At 43.5% G+C, this 13,405-nt stretch overlaps 1 protein-coding gene and 1 long non-coding RNA gene across 6 annotated transcripts in view; one reads left to right on the top strand and one right to left on the bottom strand.

The window, feature by feature from the left end:
• HS1BP3 (HCLS1 binding protein 3) overlaps window positions 1-13,405 on the bottom strand; it is a 53,947-nt gene that overhangs the window by 3,325 nt on the left and 37,217 nt on the right. For all 3 annotated transcript variants that reach the window (XM_064411811.1, XM_064411809.1, XM_064411810.1), the window contains exons 5-6: window positions 8,213-8,364; window positions 7,579-7,714 (exon numbers count right to left, since the gene is read on the bottom strand). In XM_064411811.1, coding sequence (XP_064267881.1) covers window positions 7,579-7,714; window positions 8,213-8,364 — 288 coding nt within the window. The remainder of the gene's footprint in view (window positions 1-7,578; window positions 7,715-8,212; window positions 8,365-13,405) is intronic.
• LOC135295946 (uncharacterized) lies at window positions 3,995-7,614 on the top strand. Of its 3 annotated transcripts, none has more exons than XR_010357984.1 (3): window positions 3,995-4,067; window positions 4,872-4,957; window positions 7,515-7,614. It is a non-coding gene; the product is annotated as an uncharacterized LOC135295946 (long non-coding RNA). The 3 variants fall into 3 exon arrangements; XR_010357982.1 differs by having other exon boundaries at window positions 4,016-4,172; XR_010357983.1 differs by having other exon boundaries at window positions 4,016-4,259.

The raw sequence follows: 13,405 nt of genomic DNA, 5'->3' as shown, positions 1-13,405 counted from the left end.
CAAGGGTTTGTTTTTCGTGTTCACCCTCATTAAAACCTGAGAGGAACTTGCAACACTACTGCCCTGGCTGAGACAAACTACACCCACCATGAACCAGCCATGAAGTCAGTAAGGATTAGCCTAAATTTTCTGGTGTAGAGACAGCCAGAACTCTTTAAGGTAAAACCATTCCTGAAGTCAGATAGATCTTCTTGTGACTCCCAAAGGGAAACTTAAAAGAATCACTTTCAACCAAGGCTGCTCTTGTAAAATTAATAGCATGAACACTGATATCTAAAACTAGGGAACACCTGAACAGATCAGCTGATGAACAGTGCCATTCACTGCCCCAGAGTTCTGCACCTTGAACTCTACCTGTGGTATTACAGCAGGCAGCACCTCAAATTTCATCCTCTAAGTACCTCTGGAGATACATTCTCTTTTATTTAGATAAGACTTTTATTTTCCATGATTCTTTGTGGGTGATATATCCTACTTAACTTACAAAACACATTCAACGTATTTCTGAATTCCTCATCTACAAAGAAATTAATTTAATCTAAGCCCAGGCCTTTCTGTTTGTTGCAAGCTCTGATATCCAAGAGGTATCACACCTGTGATCACATTGCCAAGACATGTTCTTGTTCTCTTTGCTGTGTAATAAACAAAACTTGTCAAGGCTGGTATTTCTGAAGCCTCCCTTCTTGGCATAAACACACAGTGAATGAATCAGCATCCATGTCATAAAGTTTTGGTCTTAAATAACAGAAAACATAATAAGCAGAGGAACAATGCACAATACATAGAGACCATATGAAGGAAGCAGCATCTTGAAGTAGCTGCACTGCCCAGAAAAGGCAGCAGTAAATCCAGCTCACTAACCTGGTATGATGATACAACTTCCTGAATTCTCTACTCCAGTTTCTCTGCTAATCACAGCAACAAAATCACTCAGCCAAAAAAATACTCCCAAAAGATCCAGTCCAGTAGGTTGTGGGGGTCTTTAGGGGGTGGGGGTTCGGTGTTCTGCTTTTAAGCCAAAGATTCTGCAGAACAAAGTCTGGCAGCTGATGATGTAATTTCCTTCTTCTGTCCTGGATTTTTTCAAGACCTTGGTTAGACAGAAGTCTCTTAGAGAGAACACAGCAGATAATATGTGGTCTTTGTCTCAAAACCTGCTTTTCAGTGCTGCAGTGCTAGGCAAGCTCTTTGATCCACTGCTGTTTGATCATGTGAGACACAACTGTCTTTGCAAAACTAAAGAGGTAAAATGCAAAATGCCTCAGGCTGGGATAGAAACAAGGACTTCTATTTCTTGAAAGCAAATGAATTGTTACAGTGCATAACTACCACCATATTTAACTCCAGGCCAGGAGGAGGAAGAAAAAAATCAAGCAATTATTCTGAAACGAGATTAAAGGAAGAACCTTCCCACCCCATCTTTCTGTAGACAATCAGGCACAGAATCCATGTAATTAATCATTCTTTAATTAGTCTCTTTCTATTTCTGTAAAAGAAAAGCAGCACCACATTGTTTAAAATTCTTGCCATATTGTGCTGATTCACAGACTCTATTGGTGGAAATTCTCTCAAATTCTAAAAGAAAGCAATCAAAGCTCCTACTGAAGAAAGGCTGCCACAAAGCCCTTCATGACTGCTGGCATGTGGACTTCCAGACAGTAAATGAGTTCTGACTTGGAGACAGATGCAGCTGCCACAAGAACATCAACATTTTAGATGCCATTCCTCTGGACTTTGTCCCTTCTCTCTGGACCAGATCTTTGGGACAGGAATACTGTCTGCATGTACAACATGATGGGGACAGTGACCTCTGCTTGCTGGGAATGCTTTAATGAGGAGAATCTGTAATGAAAGCAAGAGACAAAGACCCCCATAATTTGCTAAGAATCCAAAAGGCTCATGCTTGAAGCTCAGTTGTGTAACTAACTGCAGCTCTTGCAGAACAGACTTTCATCTTTTGATATCTTATGTTCTTTACTTTGTATGGTGCTAATTCCAAGTACAAGAGATACCTTGGTGAAGCCTTGAGGAGTGCTGTAACATCGCATCTACAACTTGAGAAAAGACTTGTACCCAAAAGTAGACAGAAGACTTCAAAGTATCTGTTGCCCATGACATCTGCTATGGCCAGGAGAGACAGTGTGATGCCCAGCAAGGCCCACCGAAAGATACAGGCTGGAGTTAATCCCAGGAATGCCAAGCACTGGGGGCTGTGAAGGAGATCTCTCTCCTGCTTCAGCTTTCCCCTGCAATCCATTACAGGTAAATTCACAATGGTATTTTAACCTGGGCCAGGAACTAGGTCTGGACACTGGACTATGACAGTTTGTATTGTTTAAATGCTACAAGAACCACTGGCATGGTTTTGGTCTGGGAGAGATTAGCCCTCCTCCAAAAACCTCTCTGGCAAACCTGGAAGCTGGACAGTGACCATTCCCTGGAGGCAGCTGCACACAGTCCCCTTGTCCTGCAGCTGCAGAGTCCAAGAGCATGGATGCAGGCAGCTGGTGGTGCTGCCTGGCTGAGTGCCACAGAACAGGCTCATTAGTGCAGGTAAGTCCCACAAGAAGCCCTCTGAGGACATCAGCCTGCTGGTTACATCACGCACCTTGGAAAAGAGAAAAGTCAATTTTTCCAGTCTGAAAAAGTTTAAACCTCTCTCTCCTGCCTCTCTAGAAAATTCCCCAATCACCAGCCAAAGGCACAGCTGGGGCAGGGGACAGCAGGCAGCTTATGCCCCTTGAGCTGACAATGTCTGTCAAAAATGCAAACAACCTGGGGCAAGGTGGTTAAAATCTAGTGGGTCTCAAGCCCAGCAAAAGCATCTCTTGCTGCACTAGGACCCCCCATCACCTCTGTACATTGTTCTACACAACCTGTACATGTTCCTAGGGGAGGAGCAAGGATTAATGTTTCTGGTCTAGCAAAAAACTGGTTGTTTTGTTGGCAAGTTTACTTTATAGCTTTTCTAATGCTTGTAATATCCTGATACTTCACAGGAATGAAATAAGAAAATTCTTGAAAACCATCACAGAAGAATTTGTTTTTCTGTAACCTACTGCAGGTTACAGGAAAAAAAAAATCAAGGACCTTTCCCCACAGTTCTGTCATAGCAGGCAAGAGAAACTGCCCTGCAGTGGTCAGGAAATTTCTGACTCAGTTATTGCAACCTTCTCTTCCACCTGCACATTGCCCAAATAATCCTCTCCCCAAAGGACCTACATATAAACCCTCTGGAGTTTCTCAAAGCTTTTTTCCCAACTACAATGCTGTTCTCATACTCTCAGGACAGTGAGCATTGGTGCTGGAAATGCTGCTCCACATGACTACTGGATAGGCTGAAGATGCGTTATTCTCTGAATTCAGCATCTGCTAATGCCTGCTGAAAGAAGAACACACAAACATTTTCTGCTTCAAGGGTGGCAACAGTTCCCTGGCAAACCTGAAGCTGATGAACCTGCTCAAGAAGCTCAATGGACTGAACAGTGGCTGGGGTGCAGTTTCACAGTCTCAGCCTTAAAAAGTATAATGCTCCTGAAAGGGTTATCAGGGTAATCCTAAGAAGGAACACACCAGATCTGCTATCACAGGGCAGCAGAACTGGGATCCTGCTGCTGACACTTTTTTTCAGCACTGGAAAAAGACAAATGTGCTCACAGCTGCTTCCTTCTATCTCAGCTTCCTATTCATTATCAAAGGTGAAGCTAATTAAATCTCTCCTGGAAGGCTGCTCAGACAGCTGTGATAATTATTTCAGGCTAGGATGTGTGATAATTTATGTAATTCTGTGGGCACACAGAGCTGCTGCAACATTCACAGGATCAATTTCAGCATTGGTTTTCCACAAAAACCTGATCCATCACACCAGGCAGGCATGATTGAGATTAATGAGGCAGAAGAGTGCATGCCTGCAGGGCTGTGATCTCATTGGCATCATGAGATCACAGAGCAGATCTTTGCTAAGAATCCAAAGCTCCAGTCCCAGGACCCATCCCACTGTCATGGTGGGATGGGTCCTGGGACTGGAGCTTTGGAATGGAAGGATACAGGCTCTTCAGGAAACACAGGCAGGGAACATGAGGAGGGACTGTCACCCTCTATGCCAATGACCAGCTGGGGTGCACAGAGCTCTGCCATGAGCCTCAGATGAGCAGCCACCCAAGAACTCAGGGGTCAGGATCAAAGGGAAGGCAGGGACAGGTGACATTATAGTGGGGGTTTGCTACAGACCACCAGAGCAGGAAGAGTGAGTGGATAAGGTACTCTACAGACAGGAGCAGCTTCACATTCACAAACCTTGGTCCTCACAGGGGACTTCAACCACCCCACATCTGTTGGAAGGATAGCCAGCAGGGCTTAAGCAATGCAGGAGGTCCCTCAAGCACTGAGGCAAATTTACTTCTCCAAGTAACAAAGGAGCCAACAAGGGAGGTGCTAGGCTGGACCTCATTCCCTCCAGTGAGGAGGCTGGTGGGGAATGTAAAGCTCCAGGGCAGCTGGGCTGCAGTGACCATGAAATGGTCGAGTTTGAATCTCTCATGGCAGTGAAGTGGGTGCTCAGCAAACTCTGGATTTCAGGAGAGCACACTTTGGCATCTTCAGGGATCTGCTTTGTAGAGTCCCATGGGATAAAGCCCATGAAATCTCCCATTGCACTTAGAATGCAATTGGTTCTTCCCAATGCTCAGCACTTGTTAATGTCAAGTTGGTGATTCTATTTAAAACAGTAATTCTCATTTCATATGAGCAAGTATCCACAGAGAGCACAGTCTTCAGTTTGCAATGAGAACGTTTATCAGATTCTCTTCTCCCTCATGTTGTGACAAGCACAGCCCACACACATTTTGCAGACTCATTTTTCTCCTTAACAGCCTCTGCCTCGTGAGTTACAGCCACTGCTGAGGATTCACTGCTGTGCTGACACTGCTCTGGTGCTACTGCTGCTCAAACCACTCAGGTACCATAAAGATCACAAAGCATTTGATTGCTCCTGTGTTCTGTTCTGGACATCATCTTCTTCCCATCCCCCTCTGGAAGAAGGTTCTGCCCTCCTCTGCCTTAGGCAGCTCTCTTCTAACTCTGCCCATGATTCATAGTGAGTCAGACACTTCTCAGATCTACCACACACATGTGAGCAGACCCTGAGGTACATGTGAATGTTCACTGCACCAGTGAAGAGCTCCCACATCTGCATTATTCAGCTACTCCACTGGAGTGCAGTGAACATGTCCAGCTTTCTGGACCTACCACAGACCTGCTGGTGCCTCATAGCTCAGGACAGTCCTAGATCTTAACAAAATGTGTCCAGATAAACTTTTGGTATGATAGAACTGACTATGTCCAAGGGACCAAGAGGTTTCCATTCATTTCTAGTAGCATATCCAGCTCTAGCCTGCTAAAGGAATGGATTGTCACAGCTCCTACTCTGATCTGAGGGCTGCAGAGAGATTTCTTCAGTCCGTTTTGGGAAAGGAGAGTGTCAACACATACAGGGCAAAGGCAAGACTTATTCTTAGGCCTCAAAATAAGCTCAAGCTCCCATGCAGGGAGATTGGAGAGTGCAGCTTATGTTGAACATCTTCTCCCCACAAAGGGTCACTGCCTGGAAAAGAGCCTGTGGTACTGCTCTGCAAGAACATTCAGCACCAGTTTGGTGGGAAGGGAAGGTGGGAGAGGATTCAAATGCTGCCTCTACATTTATGAGACCAGACTGTTCTGCTGAGGCTTCCAGCTGAACAAAAAACAAAGTGCATTTTGCCCTACCCCTGGATTTCAGGTGACTGCAGTGAATTTGCATAGGGGGAAGTGAAGTGTTGCACTGGGTTAAAACAGTACTGCCACTCCTCCTCCCCTCTTGGACAGCAGCTTCTCCTTTACCTTCAACTGCCTTGCACTGAGTTCACCAGCCCTCTATGATGTGCAGATAACACCATGAACTGGGTTTACCAGGGGAATTTCAGAGGGTGTTAGGCACCTGAACAGGTCAACAGATCCTGACCTATCTGCCTATACCTCTTGCACAGCCAGGAGCTGCCTCTGGATTCCCATAGCAACTTTCCCATTGGACCACTTGCATGGTTTTCTGCTTCATTACATGTATGCATTTCCAATTGGACCTTGATGACGATTTATCGACTATTGGAAGCACTGAGGCAAATCAGGAATAAACAAAAACTACTGGAATTTAAAAGAAATTACATCTTTTCCCATGGGTTCCCCTAACCATCTGGGTGTGCTGCTGTTGTTGATGATCCCAAACTGATCTGAAGGCATGGTCTATTGGTCTCAGAGCAGACTTCAGAGACCTTTCCCTGAACATATATAATCCAAAGGACATTACCACGACAGATGGAGAAGTTCTCTCTAGTGGATAAAAATGCAAGGACTGCAGTGGAACAGGCCCTTCTCCTGTAGTCATGTGAACACTCTGGAGAAAGTGCTGTATGCTGAGATCACTAGCAGACAAGAAAATATTCCAAGCACACGTGTGTTTGCTTTCAGTGTACCACAGCATAAAAATCAGGTCATGTCCTGCCCCATCAGCTTCTATAAACATCAGGTGGGCTGTCAGGGTCTAATGCAAGATGGCACCCAGCCCAATTTAACCTTTGTTTAAAGTAAGTCAGGTATTACTGCTGAGATAGCCAGCACTTTTCCATGTGTAGAAAGCAACAGCTGCAGAATTACCTGCCTCAGGAGAGGTTTGAAACCACACACAGAGTCTCTCTCCTGGGTTTAGTACCTGCTGTGGAAATCATATATCCTAACAGGAGCTGGTTGACACAAATTAGCACTGGAAGCAGGCTGGCCTCATCATTCAGATGCCAGCTTGAGACCCAGAAGGAATGAATTTGACTCATTACTGCAGCACAGATTCCCTGTGTCTCTCCAAGCACTGGTTCCCTGCTTGATCTCTGGAGGATTATCGGCGCAGGCGAACCAGCCCTGTGAGGGAGATGTCAGGGATAAATGCGTTGTGTGCTGATGTGTTCCAGGCTACACTACCAAGGGAGAAGCAATATATTATACCCTCCTGCAACTCTCAGCTCCAGCCCTCCTTCCCACTAGATTAAAAATTAAACACAGGGTGATAAAGAGGCTGTGGAGGTATGCACAGGATACCTCCTGGAAGTATGCATGAAAGTCTGTGAGCCATCAGCATGAAAATCATTCCTCCTGTGGCAAGAGCCCGTGATTTCAGGGCCCTGAAGCTGAACTGTTCTTTATCTCCGGGCTTTGTTCCCCACTTTTCACAGAGGCGGTCAAGTTCCCTGTGGATCATTTGCAGAACAAGAACAAGATAGCACACCTTGGGCCTTCAAGGCTCTTCCTTTGGAGTCACAGAAAAATTCCTTGCACCCCACCTTTCTCAAAGGGTCTTTCTAATTTCCTTTTTAATGTGTTTGATATCCAAGCTCCATGACACATGTTACATTTTACTTGTCGATACAAGTATTGATTCATAGTTTGCATTCTGAGTATTTAAGCTTTGTCCCCAAATTCATCTCTTTCAGGATCTAAATAGATCAGAATAGATCAGACCACGTTCATCCCACATGACAGATCTGAGATGAGTACCTCAGCAGCTCCTCAATGTCCTCCTCAGGATCCCTGCTCAGCACATACTTGCTGTGCTCACAGGCAGCTGGCAGCAGGAGTGAGTCACCCAGTCTCACCACCCCACCGAGGTCTGGGTCTTCAAATAACTTCAGATCTAGAAAGGGAATCAGAAGCTGCTGAATTTAAATCATGCTATGTAACACAAGGCATGCACTAACACTAGCAAGTAAATCTGGCTAGGTGGGTTGAAAAAACAGATCATGTAGACAATTCTTTTTTTCCAAAGACTTCCAGTCCACAAAGTGCAGTGATACTCTGCACTCTAGGACTTGGTAAATCTGCTTTTTCCTTGCACTCAAAAGTAGGTCACATTACTCCTGTTAGTGTGGCATGAATGACTGTGGGACAGCCAGCTCCCACAGACCTTAATATCCCAGCTCAAAATGTTTACAGAGAACATCTATGAGAGCTACAGGTTTCATTTGTTCTTTCTGAATGATTCTAGATGATTCTGCTCAGCTGAAGATTTGCCTTAACATTTCCAAGACATTATTTAGCCTGTATACTATGCATCACTGTAATTTAAAGTCTCAGTTATACACATGCTTTAGATAAAACAATCTGTGTATATATAAATATAGAACAGATTTACTCTCTTTAATCTTTCCTCTGGAACTGATTGATGAGAAATCTTTTTCTGGGCCGAAGAGTCCTTCATTTGGATCCACCTCCTCTTCAAAAATGGTTAATTTGGGCTTCTCTTCCTTGGCTGGAGGAGCAGGTGTCTTCTTTACTTTTTTAGTTCTAAAACGTAAGAGAAAAGAAAGTTAGCTGCAACTCTTCCTTTTAACAAGCAAGATTTATGGCTAGAAAGTTTCCTAAGCTGAAAATAGATGGTGGGAGGCTAGGAAAGGTTTAGACAAAGGTACACAGGCATCTGTTAATTGCTGGCAGGAATGGGATACTGACCTGGAGGGACAGTTGGTCTGGCATGCTCTAGCCGGACCCATGTTGTGTATTCTTAATATATGTCAAGGAGTCCAATGGGAATGGGAAAAGCAGAGCTAACACTGCTGCACTGTGCAAACTACTACTCAGAAACATTTAAGCAGTTTTACTGCTCCCACACAGAAAGCTTAAAATAAGGAAGATCAGTTCCATGAACACTGTTTGAGATAGACAGAAAAGAATGGCTTGAAATACAAAGTGCAAGTTGGTCCATTGCACTGATCCCTGTGGACAGGTTTTAAAAAATCCCTTTGGCTCCATTAACCTGCCAGCTCCTGCTACTGTTTATGATTACTGCATACTCCTTTCATAAAGGTATTAGACACTTCCCTCATTTGCACATGGCTTAAACACAGAGAGTTGACTCCCTTTCCAAGAGCACAGTGAAAAGCACCTGCCTCTTGCTTTCATACCCAGGACTCACATTCCACCAGCTGAAGCTACAAGGCAGCTCTCACAATAATTGAGCTTGAGTTATGAGGCAAACCAGATGGCACAGAAAAGAAGATGTAGAGGACAATAACCTTTGGGTGAAAAGTCCAATTCAAACTAGGCTGAAAGAGAAGCAGTCCCTAGGACAACATGCCCTTCCAAGTAATTGCCATATTTCAGAGATCTTCACTCTCAGCAGCTCTGGTGCTGCAATTTCTAAGGTACCCCTTTGAGTGCCTCTTCCAATAGAAGATCTGATCTTCTCTGCAGAGAGCAGGTCAGGTTTCAGCCTAGAGCAAACCCAATTATCAGCACTTAACATGCCATAGTCATCAAAAACTAAGAACAAGGTCAAAAGATTACGCACACATTCCAACTACATTAAAGAGTCTTGTAAAATCTTCTTGCAATTACAGCTGCACACAAAAGCAGAGTCCAGTTACTTCCAGTTATTTTCACAAGTTTATTATCAACAAACTGGAACTCACAGATGGTATTACCTTGCTACCACCACTTTGTGGCAAATGGAGCCTAAGAGCAAGCACCATGCAGAACCTAAATATTGCTTTATTTGGAAATATACCTTATTTGATACTCTAAAGGGATCTGCAGGCGTCAGCAACTACTATTCATGACAAAGCCCTTCATTATAAAGCAGAAGAAATTTTAATGAATTTTTTTTTGCATTCATATTCATTAGGGATATGCCTCAAATAACTTTTGAATCTGAGCTACTTTTGAAAGCACAGCTCCAAGGAACTGCTTCAACCTGAAGCATTTAGAGAAGACCCTTCTTCCAAAACCTGCCAAAATCTAAAGTTAAAATATGTACAGTCAGCTTTCATCCAGGATACTTATACAAACTCAAATTCATTGCTTTATTAACTGTAGCAAGGGATCTATCACTCAAATGACCCCAAGTATTAAAGGTAAAGGTAAACCAAACAACAACAAAACTGGAAGAACAGTGGGACCAAATCATTCAGAGCTGAAAACTGATTAAAAAAAGATTTAGCAAACACAAATAAATCAAATCAACTATGGAAGAAGCAACCTTTATTTGCATAACTCACAAAATATTCTCTGACAGATGAATGATAATATAGTTGAGGATTTGCCAAGCTACAGAATGCCAAAAGTCTTTGACAAGACCTCTTGTCCATTTAGAGTTACAACAGGTCTCCTGATGCATAAGAGCCCATCATGGCACAGGTAATTATATACAGGAGCCAGCACACTGCCAAGCAACAGGTCTCCACCCCAGTGACATTAGCAAGGAATTTACTATTAGTTAGCCCAAGTATTTGCAGTAAACAATACCAGAATAGTGGGAAACACCAAAGAAAGGGAATAGAATCATAAAGAGCATCATACAGAAACAGCATGTAAAACAGAAATAATGGAACTGAAATATCCTGGTAATGACCTTTTGTGTAGTCTGGCCACCAAACCAGCCCACTGACACGGGCTCACTTTCTGTTTGGCCAGGGGACTCCACTGGCAGCTACAGGGCACAGGGCCAGGCCCGCTGGGCTGGACTGGCACCGGTAGGAACAGCAGGAAATTGTTTTTCTGCCTTCAAGTTGTTTCCCCTCACTGCCCTTCTAAGGAAGCCACTGTGGGACTGCCAAGTAATTGCAGCATATCCATACAGGGACACTGTTGAGGTCAGTCCCTAAGTGGGAAACAGGATTCCCACGGTTCTGTATTTAGCTGTGCCAGTCCAGACTGCACTGCTGAGCAGAGGTTAATAGATGAGAAGGGGGTGTGGGAAGTTTAAGAGACTGTCTGAGGTTCTGCAGCTGGTCTGAGGGTGCATCTGCCTGCCCACCCATCCCCTCTCTGTGTATTGGTGCTACCTCCCCATAAGCAGGGCCCAGGGACTGTGCTGGAGCCAAGCTGACTGTGAAGCCCCAGGCTGGCAGGCAGGGGAGAAGCTGCAAGGATAGCTAATTCAATGATCATGATGTACCAGGGTGCAGCAAACTTGTGTAGGAATGTAGAGTCTTTGGAGAAGACAGAAATGAAGGAACATTAATTCTTCCAACGTATTACTGTACTCAAACCCTGCACTTCATTAGCACCTTCTTCATACATCACGCTCACAACCTTGGCATATGACATTTCGAAACTACCAGCATCCAGCTGGCAGAAGATGACCCATGTTATTGCAATTTCTTCATTTATGAACAAGTGAACTTTTGGAGCATCACTCTAGTGACTTTTAAAACCTCAACAAAAACCAAAGCAGCCCTAAGGATGATGTAATTCTTTGTTCAGCAGAAACTATTTACCCAGTTGGGCCTACTGATGTCCACACAGGAAGCACTGTGAGGATATCTCAAATAACACTCCTGTCTCCTGCTCTGACTAAAAAGGAGCCTCCTAAGTGACTGTACATAAAGACTGGCCTTCTAACTGACATGGACCAAAACTGGATGATCAAAAATTAGAGTACAGGAATCCACTTGGTCAGGCTGCTGGAACACTCCAAAGTCCAGCTGAGACTCCTGGCTCCCACATGATCCTCAAATCACCCATGCAAATGTCAACAAAAGCCTGTATGCAGACACGTTCAAACCTCACTCACTTTGTGAGCACAGTTCTCCTGTTACTGTTTACTGGCACAATGCAGGTCACTCCTCTGGCAGCCTCCAGGTCCCACTGGCACAGCAGCAATGCACAAGAGCTTTCTGGTCAGGTGTGGAAAACAGCAACGAGGATGACTAAGGCACTCCAAAGTCAGAAGATTTCCAGACCTGTGTGTGACAGCTGTTTGCGAAACACTGGAACTACAGATCCAATGCTGGGTGACACTGGTTTAAATCACAGTGTGTCTACTGTGCTCTACACAGAGAGGAGTCACTGCCCCAGGCTCACTGCTGGGTTAGTACAGTGAGTGTTGTAATCAAGAGCACGTGTAATCTCAGCACACAGGAAAAAGTCTTCAGGTGTTATCATTCTGAACATATGACCATCTCTTTTTTAGAGAAGTAAAATTATGCTTCAGAAAAGGAGCACTACAGTAATATTAAAAAAAAAGACTTATTCAGAATATACATACTTATACATTAGGTATTCATGGAATTTTACAAGGAAACAGCTCACTAATATAAATGGACATCCCCACTCCCACACATCTATGTTCAGGCTTGAACAAAAGAGCTACAGCTAGAACAGCAGCAATATCAGCACATCTTCTTGAAAACCACATCTGAAAAACAAAGATCCTATACACTAGTTTGTGCAGAAAACAAAATGTCATCTGCTGCTTTCTTTTCACTCAACAGTGCTCGTTTTCCAGAGCTGCCTGATAATAACAGACAGGACAAAAGGGGTCATTCTCCATTGCTCTGGCCAAGGGATGCCCAATAGAAACTCAAAGCCCATCAGCTCACACAGCCTCACTCCTAAGCATTAAGCTGCCACAACAAGTGCTGGCTGCAGGGATACTGCACCTCACACAGCAATCTTTTTCTTGTGGACATCATGCTAATTTATAGGATTTTAAATGGCTTTGGCATGTCCCAAAGTAAGATAATGTGTAACTGATGGAATAAATTGCCAATTAGAAATAATGTGGAACAAGATTATTCATTTGCAAAGTTTGTCTGCTTCTGTTCTGACATTAGGTCAGCCTTGGATTATTGTTCCAGCAGAGCAACAGATGGAAAGAAAGCCTGAAGGAACAGATTTTCAGGAGTTCAGCTCCCATCCAGGGACCTGCTTTTGTGGAGAGATTTTTCTGAAGGGCTCAGAACTCAAGAGTACCTGTTCTTCCTAAACAAAGGCAAGCAGTGTTTACAAACTGTCCTCAAGTTTTCTGATTATATCCTTTTCCAATGTAATTTGAAAGCAGATGAGAAGACCACAGATGGACAACTTTTGTTTAGTACACAGCTCATTAGCAAGAATCATAATAGAGAAACATTTGCTAAAATGTTTTCAACTAAATAACTAATAAAACACTCAAGCACTCATAACCCTGGCAAGGGAATTAGGGTTAGAGAGTAGATTGTAAAGAAGGAAAATTAACATAAAGGAAATTTCTTTATAATTTTCCTCTGATTTTCTATACTAAACCAGAGTGTAAGACTTGCTGAAACAAGTTAAGGAACAACAAAAGACAAGTTTCAGAACATAATCATGACTAAATTAAACCACAGTGGTCCAGAACAAGAGAAGCATAATAAAGTTGTCAATAATGATGTGAAAAAGCTAAAAATACTCATTAGTATTTTGGGTTTCATCTGCAAAGCAACAAAATGGTACTTCCAGGGTGTCTGACAACCGTGAAATTTTCCTTAGCCTAATACTCGTGGTAATGATGAACATTTTCAGATATGCAATACCAGATAACACAAACTAAGATGTTTTGGAAAAAATTGGCCAGGCATTTTCTGCA

Source organism: Passer domesticus, chromosome 3, assembly GCF_036417665.1.
Source record: "Passer domesticus isolate bPasDom1 chromosome 3, bPasDom1.hap1, whole genome shotgun sequence".
In the NCBI taxonomy this organism is placed as follows: domain Eukaryota; kingdom Metazoa; phylum Chordata; class Aves; order Passeriformes; family Passeridae; genus Passer; species Passer domesticus.
Note: the sequence above shows the minus strand (reverse complement) of the source record. Positions and strands in the feature narration are given on the sequence as shown.